General features: G+C 38.2%; 1 protein-coding gene and 1 pseudogene across 1 annotated transcript in view; both read left to right on the forward strand.

Moving 5' to 3' along the window:
- The first annotated feature begins 224 nt into the window (after nt 1-224).
- On the forward strand, nt 225-777 carry LOC101642425 (annotated as a pseudogene).
- A 214-nt stretch (nt 778-991) lies between these two features.
- The window catches only part of TSPAN19 (tetraspanin 19), a 29,212-nt gene continuing 14,960 nt past the window's right edge, over nt 992-15,243 (forward strand). Inside the window, exons 1-4 of the mRNA XM_004700421.1 lie at nt 992-1,057; nt 1,147-1,219; nt 3,402-3,526; nt 11,411-11,485. Coding sequence (XP_004700478.1) covers nt 992-1,057; nt 1,147-1,219; nt 3,402-3,526; nt 11,411-11,485 — 339 coding nt within the window. The remainder of the gene's footprint in view (nt 1,058-1,146; nt 1,220-3,401; nt 3,527-11,410; nt 11,486-15,243) is intronic.

Consider the following 15,243-nt stretch of genomic DNA (forward strand, 5'->3'; position numbering starts at 1 on the left):
ATTTCAAGATGTTTTCAATATGCCCATATGTTCATGGGGAGAAAAAACGTGACACTGAAAACTTACGCAAGGTAACGAATGTACAAATGTGCTTTATGCAATTGATGTATGTATGGATTGTGATAAGAGTTGTATGAGCCCCCAATAAAATGATTTTTTTTAAAAAAGAAAACTATGCGAGAATAAAATTGTGCAAATAGCTCTTTGCCGCATCTACTGCAAGAATGAAGACCATTCTCAGCCACCAGACTGTCGTCGACATTCCAGAGAAGGTGGACATTTCCCTGAAGGTCATCGTGCAGGGCCCCAGAGGAACCCTGCGGAGGCACTTCAGTCACATCAACGTAGAACTCAGCCTCCTGGGGAAGAAGCAGAGTTGACAAATGGTGGGGAAATAGAAATGAACTGGCTACCGTCCGCACTATCTGTAGTCATGTACAGAACATGATCAAGGGTGTGACGCTGGGCTTCCGATACAAGATGAGGTCTGTGTATGCCCACTTCCCATCAACGTGGTTCTTCAGGAGACTGGGTCTCTTGTTGACATCCGTAACTTCTTGAGTGAAAAATACATCCGGAGGGTTCGCATGAGGACAGGTGTCGCTTGTTCCATTTCTCAAGCCCAGAAAGATTCTTGAAGGAAATGACATTGAGCTTGTATCAAATTCAGCTGCTTTAATTCAGCAAGCCACAACAGTTAAAAACAAGGATATCCGAGAGTTTTTGGATGGCATCTATGTTTCTGAAAAAGGAACAGTTCAGCAGGCTGATGAGTAAGCTCTAAGAGGTGTCCAACTACTGTCTAGATGGTTCCTTTAGACTTGTCTGTGATGCTTTGATCTAATCCAATAAGGTTTATGTAATAAAAAAAATTAAATTGTACAAATAACCAACAAGAATAGGCAATAGCATTTAAAGTTATTATTATGGTGAAGGTTTATAGTAACACTTGTGGTTATCTTTCAGAATCATCAGTTTTCTTGGAAGAAAAATGTTAAGGAAAAGCAAAATAGTAATTTTTAAGTACATTCTTAATCTCATTAACGGAGCTTTCTTGGTAAGAATCCTCATAATTATTAACTAAGAGAAGGAATGCATTTTTACAGATAAACACTAACAAATAAATATTGCCTATATCTCTTATAGATTCTTGGACTTTTACTCATGGGATTTGGTACATGGCTTTTATTATATAGAAACAATTTTTTGACTATTTTGGGTATGTATCTAGTTTTCTTTTGCTTTCTCAGAAACAAAACAGGCATATACTTTAAAATAGCTGTGTATTGGATTTAATCAGCAGGTGGCAGTATTATACTAGAATTCAGTAACTATAGACCAGGTTTCCCTCTGTAGGTATTTTTCAACTAATTTTGGAAGGAAAGAGGTAGGAAACTTGCTGGGCAAGAATGATGAGGGAAGGGGACAGATCAAGATTTTTTGTAATAACCTTGAGCTTTTATAAATTTGTAGACTTAAAAGGTAGTGAAAAGAAAGATCTGTAATTCCCACCTCCCTTCTAAACCAAACCAACCCATTGGCCTTAAGTCAATTCTGACTCAGTACAGGACAGAGTAGAGCTACCTGTAGACTTTTTAAAGGATATCATCTTTAAGGAGGCAGGTTGGCACATCTTTCTCATGTGAAGCAGCCGGTGGGTTTGAGACACTGACCTTTGGTTAGCAGCTGAATATCAAACCCTGACAGTACCAGGACTCCATTTCCATAATTCTCAACCCTCCTCTCAAATTCAATATCTTTTGAAACTGACCATATGCTCTCACCAACACAGGATTATAAACTAAGTGTAATACATTAAAAAAATTTAAGTTGATTCAGATTTACAGCAACCATATAAGACAAAGTAGAACTGCCCCGTAGAATTTCCAAGGCCATACATTTGTGTGGAACTAGACTGCCACATCTTTCTCCTGTGGAGTGGCTGGTGCATTTGAACCACCAACCGTTCGGGTACCGTCCCTGTGCTTTTAACTCCTATGCGAGCAGGACTCCATAAATAAAGTGTAATTTTCCTTAAATATGAAAGTGCAGATAAATTAATTAATTATTTTAATTTTATGAAGAAGTGTATGTTTCCTTTATTTTTGACATTTTGTGGTATATTATGGTGGCTGTGACTTTCGTATAGGACCACTAAGTTGAGGATTATTTCCATATAGACAGCTTTTATTGTTGGGAAATAGATACACCCCTGTTTTTATCAAAGGCATTGAAATCAGAGATGATATGACAGTAGTCAACAAATACAGTCCGTGGGCCAAATATAGCTACTATTTTACTTACATATTGCTTAGGACTGCTTTTGCACTGTAGCAGCAGTGTCGCCTAGTTGCAACAGAGAGTACGGTATATGGCTCACAAAGCCTAAAATACTTACTTGCCCTGTGCAGAAAAAGTTTGTCAACCGCTGTTCTAAAGTGAGTATATTCTATTGTTTAGTACAAAGGAACAAGAGTAACTTAGTAGAGAATTTTCCAGTGGTTTCTGAAATTCCTTGAAAGACCTACTGGCCTTTTGTTCCTTATGATTTTTTTGTCTGACATAAAACTTTGAAAGATAGCAATGGTATATTTTGTGGAATGAATTGTTTCCCTCTACAAAATATATTTTGAAATCCTACCCCAATCTCTATACTTAGAAATGTGAGCATAACTTGAAGAAGACGTTTCCCTTGGTGTTGTTAATAAGACTTTACCGCAGTAAAGTGGGTCCTAAACCTAATCACACCAGAGGCATAAAAAGATCAGAATAGACACAGACAAACACAAGAGGCAGGGAGACAAATGTATCACCAAATCGGGGGTACTTAATTGTTAGAAACTGAAATAGAAAGGAAGCAACTCCTCTGAAGGACATAAACTCAATTAGAATGTCTAGTTTCTTGAACCATGAAAAGGAGCCCCGGACTTCAAGGTCATTAGTTTGAACCCACCAACTGCTATAAAAAATAAAGCTGTTCATGTGTGAAATGGAACCCCAATAGAAGTATTTTTGGTTCATCCTCATATTGTGCAAAGAGGATCGCTATTAGTAATAAGCTCAGGATATATACAAAGGACAACTAACTTACATATTTGGTACCTAAGGATTTGGTGGATGAATGCATCCACAGAAGAGGTCACCCTATGGGGGGAAGGGTATTTTAACATAGATGACAATGAAAGTAAGATTCAGGTAAAGGTCTAAGATTCTCTATCACATCAGAAAAGTTAGAAAGGCTGTTACTGAAAGTAAGAAGGACTAGAATGGGGTAAAAATAAAAGATAAAGAGAGTATCATAGTGCTTTGGTAATAGCTGTTTGGGGAAACCTCGGTTGCTGTAATTTATTATTAAATATAAAACAAAATATAACTTCATAAGTCATTTTGTGTCCTCATAGATGACAAGACTCACTTGATATCATGCATTGCCCAAATACTGATTGGAACGGGATCCGCTACTGTTCTTCTTTGTCTGTTGGGTTTTTTGGGAATTCACAAAGAAATCAGATGGCTCCTAATTCTCGTACGTATTTCATGGCTGACTTAGACTTTAAAAGGCTTGCGGTCCACACAAATGAGTTGAGTTATTTATGTCACCATGATAATTCAGCATAATATGCCTTTGTGACTCAAGCGAATAACCCTTCCACAATTCTTTTTTAGGTAGGTATTTTCTTAGTAAGTTTTCAGTGCACCAAATCTGGTCCTCGGTATTGCAGACTTAGGTATTTAATTTTTCACACAGAGTTGGGAAGTGTCATCGCCTATGGTGAACTACAATTAATCAATCTCAGAGTCTGAAGATCAAAATCAGAATAGAGTGTATTAATGTCAATGAGCAATATAACTTACCAAAGAAAAAGAAATATGTCTTGTAGTTAGCACATTTTCTCCCTGAGGATATGCCATGTGGGAAGCTAAATTATAACTGAGATCACAATTTGTCATTTAATAGAGAACAATAGCTGCTGAGACAGCAAGATTCAGACATTTGGCTAGCAATCTCCCTTAGGCATGCCACATGAAAAGATAAATTCTAACAGGAATATAGATCTGAATGAGAAATTTACAGCATATGTGGCAACTATACAACTCACAAAATAAAATGCAATATAGCTTTAAATTTTTTACTTTTTTTTAATTCAAATTAATTTTAATTAATAGCCCCTCTCTTACAGGTAGATAGCAAATTCAAGCAGTCATTTTGTTCTTGACCTCTTTCAGGAAGATGCAGGGTACTTGACTCTTTGTAGTACTTAATCAGGTCTTGTCACGCCTTTGGCCCTTTCTTACCACCAACACACTCACCTTCCCAGACCACATGGTTTCTTCAGGTTTTCTCATTCTGTTGTTTGAATGACCTAACATGATATAGTCAGAGATGCTATTCACTCAGTAGATACCTACGTGTGGCATATCAGAAACCTCTGCAAAGCGTTAGTAAATGGACATTGTCATCTCTTCCCAAAATATTTTTCCTCCAAGACACAGAGACCTCTCCAATGATTTAGCAACTAAAGGAGTCATTCAGGTATGCCCTAGAGATTATATGTTGGCTGTAGTTAGTCATTCTTACCTATTGTCACATGCCCGGTGACTCTGATGACCCATCTCCCAACCAATGTCTTGGAGACTTTTTAGTCTAAAAATATACTGTGTTCTTATTTCCCTGAAAATATTTCCCACTCTTCTCACATCTTGTCTTCTTTTTCAAGGACATTTTATCAATAGGCTTAAAGTTTTGGAAATGAAAAATCACTATGGAAATGGCTGGTGGAAAGATCTTTATTTTCCCCTCATCACAAACTTTACTTTAGGCATGGAAGGCAGAGGCTTTTCTAAGCATAAAGCTGGGAATTGGGGAGGAGAAATAAAGGAGAAAACTATAGGGAGAATGAAAAAATATATACACTGCTCTAAAGTGTTTCTTTCATGGGTTCCAATGATTAATGGTTTGCCCTGACTAAGGAATATGGACTATAGGTGGTACTGTGACATGAAATGTCAAGTACTAGAGCCACATAATACGTCTTGAATTCTAGACACTCCATGCGAAAACACTGTCAAGCTTTATCCTTATACTATCTTTCCCTAAATGCCTTTGAACTTACCTATACTTTTCTGATGAACTCATTTTACTGTTAACAATATTTAACTCGTATGTATACTTGGCACGTGGAAACCTTCTGAATAGCATCGAATACTGTTTCACATGGTGTGGGAAGCTGAAACCTGTAGGTTGGAGTCACTCAAAATATGCCTGCAAAAGAGGGGAATCCTCAAAATAGAGTTAGTTTTAATGACATGGATGGAATAAAGCTTTCAGGACCTTCATTTGATAAGGTCACTATTCCAAATGAGAAGAAGCAATATCAGGTATCCATTAATAAGTAGAATATGGAATGTACAAAGTACAAATCTAGGATAACTGACCCCTAATAAAAATGAAATGGAACGCATGAAGATGGATATCTAAGCATTTGTGAATTCTAAGGGACTGGTATTTGCCAGAATGGACCAAACAATCATATGATCTACACTCCTGGAAGTGACAAATTTAAGAAAAATGTTACTTTAAAAAAGAATGTTTCAAGACCTATCCTGTCGTATAATGCTATCAGTAGTAGGAAAAGTGGTCTGCCTACAAGGAAGACCAGTTAATAAGTCAAAATTGTGCACCAACTACTAATGCCAAGTAAGAAGAGATTGAAATTTTATACCATTCTGCAGCCTGAAATTTGTCAAGTATGCAATAAAATGTATTGCATACATTTTAATGCAATTGCATTTAATTGCATACATCCTAATTGCAATTGAGATGAGAGAGTTAGAAACAAAGAGGATCAGTAATTGGGAAAAATGGCCTTAGGATAGAAATTCTACCTAAGAGATTGAATGATAGAATTTTACAAAATAATTTACCTAATTGTTAATACCTTTATATAATAGCATAATCCTTAACTATACACCAGGTTATTGCCAGATGCAAGACACAGGAATTAAATAGAGTGTATTTGTAGTACAAGTCAGAGGTGATGGAGAAGCTCAATATCATCAGTCAGAACAAGACCAAGACCTAGCTACACAAGAGACTATCAGTTGTACATTTGCAAATTTGAGTTGAAGTGGAAGAAAATTCAAACAAGGCTTCTAGAGCCAAAATATAACCTTGAGAATATATAACCTGAAGTTAGAGACCATCTTAAACATAGATTTTATAAATTGATCACTATTCACTTGTAGGATCACATCAAGGACATTATATAGAAAGAAAGAAGGAACATTATATAGAAAGAAAGAAAAGATAAAAATGGATGTCAGAGGAGATTCTAAAATTTTCTTTTAAACATAGACAGGCTAATGTAAACTAAAGAAATGATTAAGTAATAGAGTTAAACAGAAATTCTCAAAACATAGCTTGAGAAGACAAGGTATTGCAATGATATATGCAAAGACCTATAGGTAGAAAACCAACAGGGAAAAAAGCATGCTGAAAATTCTCAAGCTAAAAAGAACTGAAAATAAAATGAAAATTTAGAGTTTTAGTATTGAAGAATCCTGTAGGAAAAATATCAAAGGATTAATCAAAATAAATTGAAGGAAAACAGAGAGTACCAAAAAGAGTAGGTTACTGCTCAACCATTTTAGGAGAAAGCATATGATCAAAAACCGATGGTATTGATGAATAAAGTCCAAGATGCCCTGAAGGAATTAATGAAAAACATAGAATGCAAAAAGTTAACTAATAACATCATTAAAATCATATGTATGAAAAATTTTGCTGAAGATCATTTTTAACTTTCGTCACACTGGTAAATTGCCAAGGAAATGGCTGGAATTCAAGCTGAATTAGGAAGAGGACGTGGAACAAGAGATCATTTCAAGTGTATATGGTATATTGACTGAAAGGAGAGAAAAACAAAGATATTTGCATATTTATTTGTGTTTTACTGGTTCTGAAAAGTTATAAGAATTCAATCTGTATGCTAATCAAATAATCCAATAAACTAGACTGTATGATGAAGAGCATTTATCTGGATTAGAGGAAGGCTGGTTATCACACAACAATAGCAGATGACACAGCCTTGCGTGCTTACGGTGAAGACTTGACGCATGCTCGCTTTCAGGTGAAGCCTTGTAGCACTCACTGATGGATACCCAGGAGGACAACCTTCAGGATGCAAGGATTGTACCTTGACATTAGTATTGTTAGTTTTAGGTGCCATGCAATCTGTTTTTTGACTCGTACTCTTTCTGACTGTAAAACACAGCGAATTCTTGCGTTGTCATCACAAGCATTACTATATTTGAAAGCATTGTTGGAGTCACTGTGTCGACTCATCTTGTTGAGTGTTTTCCTCTCTTCTGTTGACCCTCGACATTACCAAGCATGATGTCCTTCTCAGGAGAATGGTCCCCCCCATAACATGGTCAAAGTAAGTGAGAGGAAATCTCACCATCCTTGCTTCTAGAGGGCATTCTGGTTGTACACATTCCAAGATGGATTTGTACATCTTAGCAGTGTGTGGTGTAGCCAAGATGCTTCTTCAACATAAAGAAAACAAAATCCTCACATCTGGGCTAATACAAAACAGCATGATAAATTGAAAAAAAAATGTTTAATTTGTCAAGAATTTCATTTTACTTGGATCCACAATCAACATTTATGGGAGCATCAGTCCAGAAACCAAAGGATAGATTGCATTGAGAAAATCTGCCAAAGACCTGACAAGTGTGAAAAAGCAAAGATTCGCTGAGGACTAAATTGCGCCCCAGCTTAAGTCATGATATTTTCAGGAGGCTTATATCTACTTAAAAGCTGAATAATTAATAGGGATGGCCCAAACTCTTGATTTCATTACTCTTGATGTAGGTGAAGAATATTAAATATACCATGGAGAGCCAGACAAAAGTATTTTGGAAGATTTTCAACCAGAAGACTTTTTAGAAGCAAGGATGTTAAGACTTCATCTCATATGATTGGGGCATCGGTACCTGGGGCAGGGCGGCAAGTGGACAATGCAAAGGGACAAGAGAAAAGGAAAAGATCTTTGGAGAGTTTAGGGTTTGTGTCCACATGTTTGGGTTATGAATCTCACTGGCTTGTTGTTGTTGTTGTTGTTAGGTGCCATGGGGTCAATTCCAACCCATAATGACCTTGGGCACAACAGAAGAAAACATGACCTGCACCATCCTCACAATCAATTTTCCCTATATTTGGGCTTATTGTTGCAAGCACCGTGTCAACCCATATTTTGAGGGCCTTTCTCTCTTTCTCTGGCTTTACCAAACTTGATGTTCTTCTCTAGGGATTGGTCTCTATCGGTCTCTCCTGACAACATGCCAAAGTATGCAAGACAAAGTCTCACCATCTTTGCCTTTAAGGAACACTCTGACCTTACTTCTTACAAGATACATTTGCTTGTTCTTTTGGGAATCCAAGGTATCTCAATATTCTTCTCCAGCATCACAATTCCATTGCATGTATTTGTCTTCTGTATTATAGTTAATGTCCAGCTTTCACATACACATGAGCAATTGAAAGTACCATGGCTTGGGTGAGGTACACCTTAGTCCTTAAATATGCTTACTTTGCAATACTAGAGATATCATGCAGCAGATTTACTGAATGTAACACATTTTTTATCTATTGACTGCTGATTCCATCAGCATTGATTGTGGACCTAACAAAGACAAAATCCTTGACAAAATCAACCTTTTACCCATTTATCATGATGGTACCTATTAGTTCAGTTGTGAGGATTTGGGTCATACTAATATTGAGTAGTAATCCATATTGAAGACTGTGATCCTTGATCTTCATCAGCAAGTGCCCCAATTCACTTTCAGAAAGCAAGGTTGTGTCATCTGCACATCTCAGGTTGTGAATAATCCTTCTTCCAATCCTAATGCTTCATTCTTCTCCATATAAACCTGCTTCTCTGATGATTTGCTCAGCATATAAACTGAATAGGTATGGTGGAACAATACAACCCTGATGCACACCTTTTCTAATTTTAAACTATACAGAATTATCTTGGTCCATTCGTACAACTGCCTCTTGATCCAGGACAAATTCCTCAAAAGTACAATGAACTGTTCCAGAATTCCCATTGGCCTCAAGGCTCTCCATAGTTTGTTATGATCCACAGAGTCAAATGTCTTGGCAGAGCCAATGAAACACATACATCTTTCTTGTATTTTCTACTGTCAGCCAAGATCCATCCGGGCATCAGCAATGATATCCTTTGCTCCAAGTCCTCTTCTGAATCTGGCTTGATCCTTTGAAAACTCTCTGACATTGTATCGCTGCAGCCATTGTTGGATGATCTTCAGCAACATGTTACTTGCATGTGATATCAATTATATTGTTCTATAATTTGAGCATTCTGTTGGGTCACTTTTAATTGGAATGGGTACAAATATGAATCTCTTCCATTCATTTGGTCAAGTACCTATCTCCCAAACTTCCTGGCTTAGATGAGTAAGTGCTTCTAATGCTTCATCAGCTTGTCGAAACATTTGAATCGGTATTCCATCAATGCCTAGAGCCTTGTTTTTGGCTAATACTTTCAGTACAGCATGAATTCTTGCTCATATACTACCTCCTGGAATGGTTGAATGTTGATCGGTTCTTTGGGGTGCACTGTCTCTGTGTATGCGCTCCATCTTCTTTTGATGTTTCATGGATCATTCAATACTTTATCCCTAGAATCTTTCAGTATTGCCATTGAAGCTTGAATATTTTATTTTATTTTTTTAAAACAATCTTTTTATTAGGGGTTCATACAACTCATCACAATCCATACATACATCATTTGTGTCCATCACATTAGTACATATGTTGACTTCATTATTCTCACAACACCTGCTTTCCACTTGAGCCCTTGGTGTCAGCTCCTCATTTTTTCCTCTCCCACCCCCACCCCCCTCCCCCTGAACCCTTGATAATTTATAAGTTATTATTATTTTATCGTATCTTACCCCATCCAATCCACATGTTACTTGCATATTTTATTGAGTACTTTCAGTTTAAGTTATACTGTGTGAGCATGTGTCCCCCTTTTGGTTTTCTAACTCTAGTTCTTTTCACATTTCATTATAATATTTCACTTTGTCTTCTCAAACTGCCTTTGAAATTCTCAGTTCATCTTCTTGACAACCTATTTCTATAAAGTTTACAACCTGGGAAATCCTAAGGGCCAGAGGGTTGTTCTCACAGATCAGAAACCAGGCAGGGTCACTAGATAACATCTATCTCCACTCTAAAGATACTTAGAAATAGTTCTTGGGCTTTCACAATTTTCCTACTTCTTTACAAAGGAAGATTGAATGAGGTATTATATATTGAATTTTCATAAACCTAAACTTCAAAGAAGATATATTTCATGACTATTTTTAAATATCTGAAAAATATAAGTAAGCAAATATTAATTGCCTATTTTTAAGTAGTAAAATTTAAATATTAATAGCAGGAAATCATTTTTACTTACTATTTCCACTTACAGTGGAAATACAGTGGAAATAGTAGATTGATATTTACTAAAACTTTAACTGGTTAATACTTTAAATGATGACTTTCAAAATTAAAAAAAAACTATTGCTGTCAGCTTAATTTTGACGCATATCAATCCTCTAGGACACAGCAGAACTATGTGTGTCATAGGGGTTCCCAAGGCTGCAATCTTTATGGAGACACACTGCCACATCTTTCTCCTGCGCATGTCTGGTGAATTTGACGTGCTAACCTTTTGATTAGCAGAAGACTGTGTAACCTTGTTGAGCCACCACGATTTAAAAAAATTATTGTTAGTTATAAATACGGTAATATTTATAAGTGCTATTGTGTTGATACCATGAAAGTGGTCATAGAATTACAAAATAAAATAAATAGAAAAATTATTCTATCTGAATTTGCATAAAAACATTCTCAACTTTCAAAGAGTAGTCCATGTACATTACGTTTACTATGACAATATGGTGGTGGTTTTGGTTATTCCTTCTGTCTTCAATACTATGGGACACTTATGCAAAGTAGGTTACAGATGTAGTGATTCTTTTCAAGTGTTCACAGGATGGTGTGTTAAGTGGATATCCAGATAGCTGAGTTATCTCAATGACAGTTTTCAGATCTGACATGAGAATGAATCACCAACAGTTCCATTAAACCAAATTGCAGATTAGGGTTTTCATAAAAAACTATTACTTATGTCTGCCTTACCCTTAGTGAATCGCTCTTAGATTAGATGAAGTAGGGTATGCCCTTCCATCCAGGAATTTCATGAAACCTCAGGAATATCAAAGTATATGTTCAAACTGTATATTTTATATTATGTTCATTTCCTTTTGCTGTGGTGCCTAAGGTAGAAAGTAGTATAGGTGTCATCTGCATTTTTTTTCATTTTAGTACGCAGCACTGATCATGTGCTCCATTGGTGTTCAGGTTGTGCTGGCAGTACTCACCTTCACACAGAGAAGCAAGGTATGGAAAGTAAATCATTTTCTATCCATTCTTTCATTTGAAATCTAAATAAAATTGAATACACTGATATTTTAGACCTTTGAACCTACAATGAAATATACATTCAGTGTAAATACTAAATTTATGTTTAGGGAAAAGGGGCCAAAGTGATGATGGACTGGAAGAATTTGTCTACAATGGTACTTGGATATAGATATGCTGTGTGGCACAAATGGCTAAGTATATAACTATAAATACGTGGTTACTAATCAAGGTTGGTAGTTTGAAACCACTCAGAGGCACCTTGGAAGGAAGATCTTTTTTGGGGGGATTCCAACTCACAGTCACTCTATAGGGCAGAGTAGAACTGCTTCTGTGGATTTCCAAGGCTGTAACTTTTATTACTATTATTAAAAGATCATTTTATCGGGGGCCCCCACAATTCCTCCAACAATCCACCATCCATTGTATCAGCATATTTGTACAGGTGCTGCCATCATTATTTTCTATACATTTACTTTCTATTTGAGCCCTTGGGATCAGTCCCTCTTTCCCCCCCCACCCCCAATGATCCCCTGCTAAATGATGAATTATTATTATTTTCCTATCTTAGCACCGACCGCTGTCTCCCTTCCCCCATGATTTCTGGTGTTCATCCCCCTGGGTGGCGGCAGTGGTGGTGGTTATGTGTCGATCATTTCAATTGGTTCCCCCTTCCTCCCCTAAGACTGTAACTCTCTATGGGAGTAGAAAGCTTCGTCTGTCTCCCAAGGGGCTGCAGGTCACCTCAAAATGCTGACCATGCAGTTATCAGTCCAACGTTTAGCCCACTCCCTCACTAGGGCCAGGTTAATTCTGACATTGACAGTAGCTATGGGTTTACAGCATGTATCACGCCTGCAGTCCTTATGGGAGAATTATATAACTATTAATGGGTAACAGCCTTAGTGGTGCTCAGCAAAGTTTTAGTAAGACAAAATATGCTCCAAGAACTATGCTAGGTGTTGAGGAATCATGGATCAATAAGATATGGCCCCTGCTTTCTAGCAGCACTCTGGCCATGTGTCTGAACAGAGGAGATCTGACCCCCAAAGTAACCCGGCATCTCCAATTCCAGTCATGGACACCTTCCAGGCGTTTGCAAATGGGATTCCTTCAGCCAAGATAAAATGTTTACATTCCACCTTCTCTACATTGTCTTCCATATGTATCCGGAGGAAGGAAGGGATGATGGAAGAAGATAAGGAAGAGGAGCATGTGGACAGCAAGATGCACGCGTCCTCTGTCACATGGGTTGTCCCTTGCACGTTGTCACCCTGCTGGAAGCTTTGCCTGCAGCATTTTAAATACCAGCAGAGTTTCCCAGGGTGAGCGGGTTTCAGCGGTTCTTCCAGAGTAAGACAGACTCAGAAGAAAGACCTAGCGATCTACTTCAGAAAATCAGTTAAGGAAAGAGGGGCTGATACCCAGGGCTCACGTAGAAAGAAATGGTTTTGGAAATGTTGATGGCAACATATGTACACGTGTGCTTAACACAATTGCGTGATGGATTGTTGTAAGATTTGCAAAAGCCCCCAACAAAATGACCCTTTAAAAATCAGTTAGGGAAAACCCTATGGCTCCTAACAGAATAGCTTCTGATGTAATCCAGGAAGCTGAGCACCCTGGGTTGGAGGCACCCGCGACACAGAGTGGCCACAGCAACCTTGATGGTGAAGACAGCGCAGGTCTGGATATTTTGTTTGACAATGGCTCCCCCGGCCCTCCCAGATTCTACTCCATGGCAACCAACAACGAAAATATCAAATGACCAGCGGGTAGTGAAGGAGTCCTGGCAACCTAGCAATTGCTCATTGGGCAGCTAACCGCAAGGTCAGCAGCTAGTTCGAAACCACCAGCTGCTCCTTGGGAGAAAAAAGGGCCTCTCTACTCCTGGAAAGAGTTAGTCTTGGAAACTCACAGGGGCAGTTCTAGCCTGTCCTATAGGCTCGCTGTGCATCAGCGTGGACTCGGTGGCAGGGAGAGGGAACATGCATGGAGCACTGGAGTTGGAGAAATAAATGCATTGCCAGCGTGAAGAAACAAGCCGAGAAACAGGATGAAACAGCGTGAAGAAACAGGATCTAGAACAGCGCTGCTCAACCGTCCTCATGCCGTGACCCTTTCATACAGGTCCTCAGGTGGTGGTGACCCCCAACCATGAAATTATTTTCATAGCTACCTCATAACTGTTATTTTGCTACTGTTATGAATTGGGCGGCCCCTGTGAAAGCATTCTTTGACCCCAAAAGGGGTCACGACCCACAGGTTGAGGAAGGAAGATCTTGTGATTAACTTCCGATGGGTCATCTGATGACCATAAGGAATACTCAAACCCAAACCCATAACAATTGAGTCAATTCTGATGGACATGGACCCTCTAGAGTGTTCCAAGACTGTACATTTTCACAGGAGCAGACAGCCTCAGATTACTTCCATAGAGAAGATGTAATGAGCACAAGACTACTGTAAAATACCTGTAATAGCCATGATTCAGAATTCATTCAATTGCAAGTGTTTTTGTTTTTCAGTTTGTTGGCTTTGAGAGGGGCGGTATTTGGTAAAGATTGAGAAAGTGGCCAATACCAAAGAAGTGAAGAAGAAATGTTACTAAATGTGAGAACTACAAATACCCCGTCACCCAGGTTACCAGTGATTAATGCAATCACTGCTCATATTTTGTAAAGAAATTTATATGGTTCAAGAAATATAATCTACAAAAGTGAAGTATATATTTAGAAATTCTGTGTATATAACCACAACTTGTCTGTCAATTTGTATAAGTGGGGTGGTTTGTATGTTACTTTGATTCTGAAAGATATGTCACTGACATTTCAAATGCCAGCATGGTCTCCAAAAGTGAACAGGTTTCAGTGTAGTTTCCAGACTAACAACTGACGGTGAAGAAGAACCCAGCTTTGCACTTTAGAGAAAGGCATGAAAACCTGCTCCATAGCTTCAAAACACTGTCAGATATTGAAGGTCTAGTGAGTCGAGTCAGAACATTGTCAGAGACAGTGCTGGAGGATGGGCCGATCCAGTTGGAGGGCACTGGAAATGTGACTGAAGGTGACATGGAGGCCGGATTCAGAAGAGGTCTTGGGACAGGGAATATCATTGCTGCTGTCAGACTGATCTTGGCTGAAAGCAGAAAAGACCAAAGAGATGTTGATTTGTGTTTGATTGAGTATGTCAAGGCATTTGATTTATGTGGATCATAACAAGCTATCGATAGCCTTGAGAAGAATGGAAATTCAAGAACACTTCATTGTGCTTATCATGAGTTTGAACATGGACCAAGAGGGAGTTCTCAGAGCAGAACACGAGAACACTGTGTGCTTTAAAATCAGGGAAGGTGTGTATCAGGGTTCCATTCACTCGCCATATTTATTCACACAGTATTTGTAGCCAATAGTCAGAGAAGCTTGCTTATATGAAGAAGAAAGTGCCATCAGGATTGAAAACAGACATTAACAACATATAATATGCAGATGACACACACTTGCTTGCTGAGACTGAGAAGGACTTGAAGCACATGAGGATAAAGATCAAGGATTGCAGCCTTCAGTGTGGATTGCAATTCCATGTAAAGAAGACCAAACTCCTTACAACTTAACCAACAGGGAGCATCATAATAAACGAATAAAACATTGAAGTTGTCTCAACCCAGTGCTCCAAAATATGAATGCAACATGCTGGCATGAAACAGGGAACCAGTGGAGAGGTCTGAGGGGCCAGCC

This window comes from Echinops telfairi, unplaced genomic scaffold, assembly GCF_000313985.2.
Source record: "Echinops telfairi isolate 266 unplaced genomic scaffold, ASM31398v2 ScPeMD7_2;HRSCAF=8, whole genome shotgun sequence".
Classification (NCBI taxonomy): domain Eukaryota; kingdom Metazoa; phylum Chordata; class Mammalia; order Afrosoricida; family Tenrecidae; genus Echinops; species Echinops telfairi.